Source organism: Eimeria necatrix, genomic scaffold, assembly GCF_000499385.1.
Source record: "Eimeria necatrix Houghton genomic scaffold, Enh_scaff664, whole genome shotgun sequence".
NCBI classification, from domain to species: domain Eukaryota; phylum Apicomplexa; class Conoidasida; order Eucoccidiorida; family Eimeriidae; genus Eimeria; species Eimeria necatrix.
Window position 1 is genome coordinate 1 of NW_013654505.1, and position 2,500 is coordinate 2,500.

The 2,500-nt window shown below is 44.9% G+C and overlaps 1 protein-coding gene across 1 annotated transcript; it reads left to right on the plus strand.

Moving 5' to 3' along the window:
• Nucleotides 1–358: 358 nt before the first annotated feature.
• ENH_00069250 (ATP-dependent helicase, putaive, putative) lies at nt 359–1,110 on the plus strand (the record flags this gene model as incomplete). The annotated part of the gene is made up of 3 exons (XM_013582473.1): nt 359–463; nt 673–783; nt 1,021–1,110. 3 exons carry the CDS (start codon nt 359–361, stop codon nt 1,108–1,110), a joined length of 306 nt encoding a protein of 101 aa, XP_013437927.1.
• Nucleotides 1,111–2,500: the final 1,390 nt, after the last annotated feature.

Consider the following 2,500-nt stretch of genomic DNA (forward strand, 5'->3'; position numbering starts at 1 on the left):
GGGTGGGGGGTGCGGGGGGTGGGGGGCATTCGTTGGAGTGGATCGCGCAAAAACGCAAGGAGGCCAACTTCACAGTGAGGGTTTAGGGTTTAGGGTTTAGGGTTTAGGGTTTGGTGGGGTTTAGTGGTGTTTGGGGTGATTCATTTGAACATTAATCCCACAAGCATTTTTTAACTATTACAATTTATGTATTTCAATTGATTTATTCTCCCTCAATCATTTTAATTACTTAATTTAATTCAATTTAATTCAATTTAATTTAATTTAATTTTATTTAATTTTATTTAATTTTATTTTATTTTATTTTATTTTATTTAATTAATTAATTTATTTTCAGGTTAGCCGCATTCACGGAGACATGCCTCAAAAAGAAAGAGACGAAATCATGAAGGAATTCAGAGAAGGCCAAAGTAGGGTTTTGATTGCCACGGACGTTTGGGGCAGAGGGCTCGACGTCCAACAGGTAAACCCTAAACCCTAAACCCTAAACCCTAAACCCTAAACCCTAAGTCCCGCGCTTCCCAACTGCAGCAGCAGCAGCAGCAGGAAGGGGGGGAGGGGGTGCTGGGGACAGCAGCAGTGCGAGGGTTTGCTTCGTTAAACAGTGCACAGGAAGTGCTCCAGGGCTAGGGTTTAGGGTTTAGGGTTTAGGGTTTAGGGTTTGTGGTTTAGGTGTCGCTGGTTATAAATTATGATCTCCCGAACAGTCGTGAGCTGTACATACACCGCATTGGCCGTTCGGGACGATACGGAAGAAAGGGTGTTGCCATCAACTTTGTTAAGGTACCTAAACCCTAAACCCTAATTTCTAAACCCTAAACCCTAATTTCTAAACCCTAAACCCTAATTTCTAAACCCTAAACCCTAGCAGCGGTGTGTTGTTGAGCTGGCGATTGCTGCCAGCGTGCTGCTGCAGCTGCTGCGGCTGCTGCTCTCACGGGGGCTGCTCTTTGGGGCGAGGGTTTAGGGTTTAGGGTTTAGGGTTTAGGGTTTAGGGTTTAGGGTTTGCGTTTTTTGCAGAATGACGATATCCGCATCTTAAGAGATATTGAGCAGTACTATGCGACGCAGATTGATGAGATGCCAATGAATGTGGCAGACCTGATCTAAACACGCTAAACCCTAAACCCTAAACCCTAAACCCTCGAGGGAAGCTGAGCCCCACAGAAACTTCAAACCCTCGCCGCCCTGACAAATCCTCAGAAGGCCCCAGAAGGCGCTTCTGGCCGAGATCAAGGGTTTAGGGTTTAGGGTTTAGGGTTTAGGGTTTCATATCCGGATTTTTTCTTTCTTCGAACGGGCTCCAAACTTATTGCGAACTGCGCATTAAAATAAGGGTTTAGGATGTAGGGTTTAGGGTTTAGGGTTTAGGGTTTAGTGTCTAGGGCTTAGAGTCAAAGCGCTGTAGGGGCTGAGGGCTCAAGAGGCTATCGGCTGATATTTTAGGGTTTAGGGTTTAGGGTTTAGGGTTTAGGGTTTAGCGATTAGCGAAACAACGTGAAGTGACAATGGAGAAAAGACAAGTGGAAGAACGAAATGAAATGAAATAAAAGGACTTTTATATAAACCCTCAAAATACACTTTTGTGATTTTATTTATTTATTTATTTATTTATTTTTATAATATTTATATTAATTCAAAAATGCATTTTTTGGGACTTAGGCTTTAGGGCTGTTGCAGCTGGAGCCTCTAAACTCGAGACTCGGCTGCGCGCGAGGGTTTAGGGTTTAGGGTTTAGGGTTTGGCTGAAGTCCCTGTGTACTATATTTAGTGCATGCAAATTGAAATAATAATATACTTTATTTTATGTTTAAGTAAATAAAAATCCATAAGGAAAAACTAAATTATTTATTACTCATGGGGGGCCCCCATCTTGGGGGCCCCCAAGGGGGGCCCCCAGGGGCCCCCACGCTCTAGGGTTTATATCCATTTCCCGAAAATAAAATTTGAATTAATTAAATAGATTTAAAGCGCAATTAAAGGCATAAAGAAGGGCCTTTCGTTTTTGTCCTTGCTGCCGCCCTCGTTTGGAAGGGTTTAGGGTTTAGGGTTTAGGGTTTAGGGTTTAGAATTTAGGCTTTAGGGTTTAGGGTTTAGGGTTTGGCCAGCTGATGTTCCTTTGTCCACTTGCATAAGGGAGACCTATGTAGCTTCACAAGGACAACAACAGCGAGGGCCTCTTTCTAAACCCTAAACCCTAAACCCTAAACCCTAAACCCTTATTTGGGGGACTCTTTCTCACTTCGCACGATACTTCTCTGAACTAGGAGATAAGCAAAGCTCCAGCAGCTGCAGCAGAAGCAGCAGCAAAAGCCGCAGCAGCAGCTGGAGATAACACAAAGCTCCAGCAGCAGCAGCAGAAGCAGCAGCAGAAGCCGCAGCAGCAGCTGCGGCTGCAGCTGCAGCTGCAGCAGCTGCAGCAGCAGCGCCTGTGGCAACGTGGACAACAACAACAGCTGCAGCTGCAGCAGCAGCAGCAGTAGCAGCAGCAGCGCCTGCG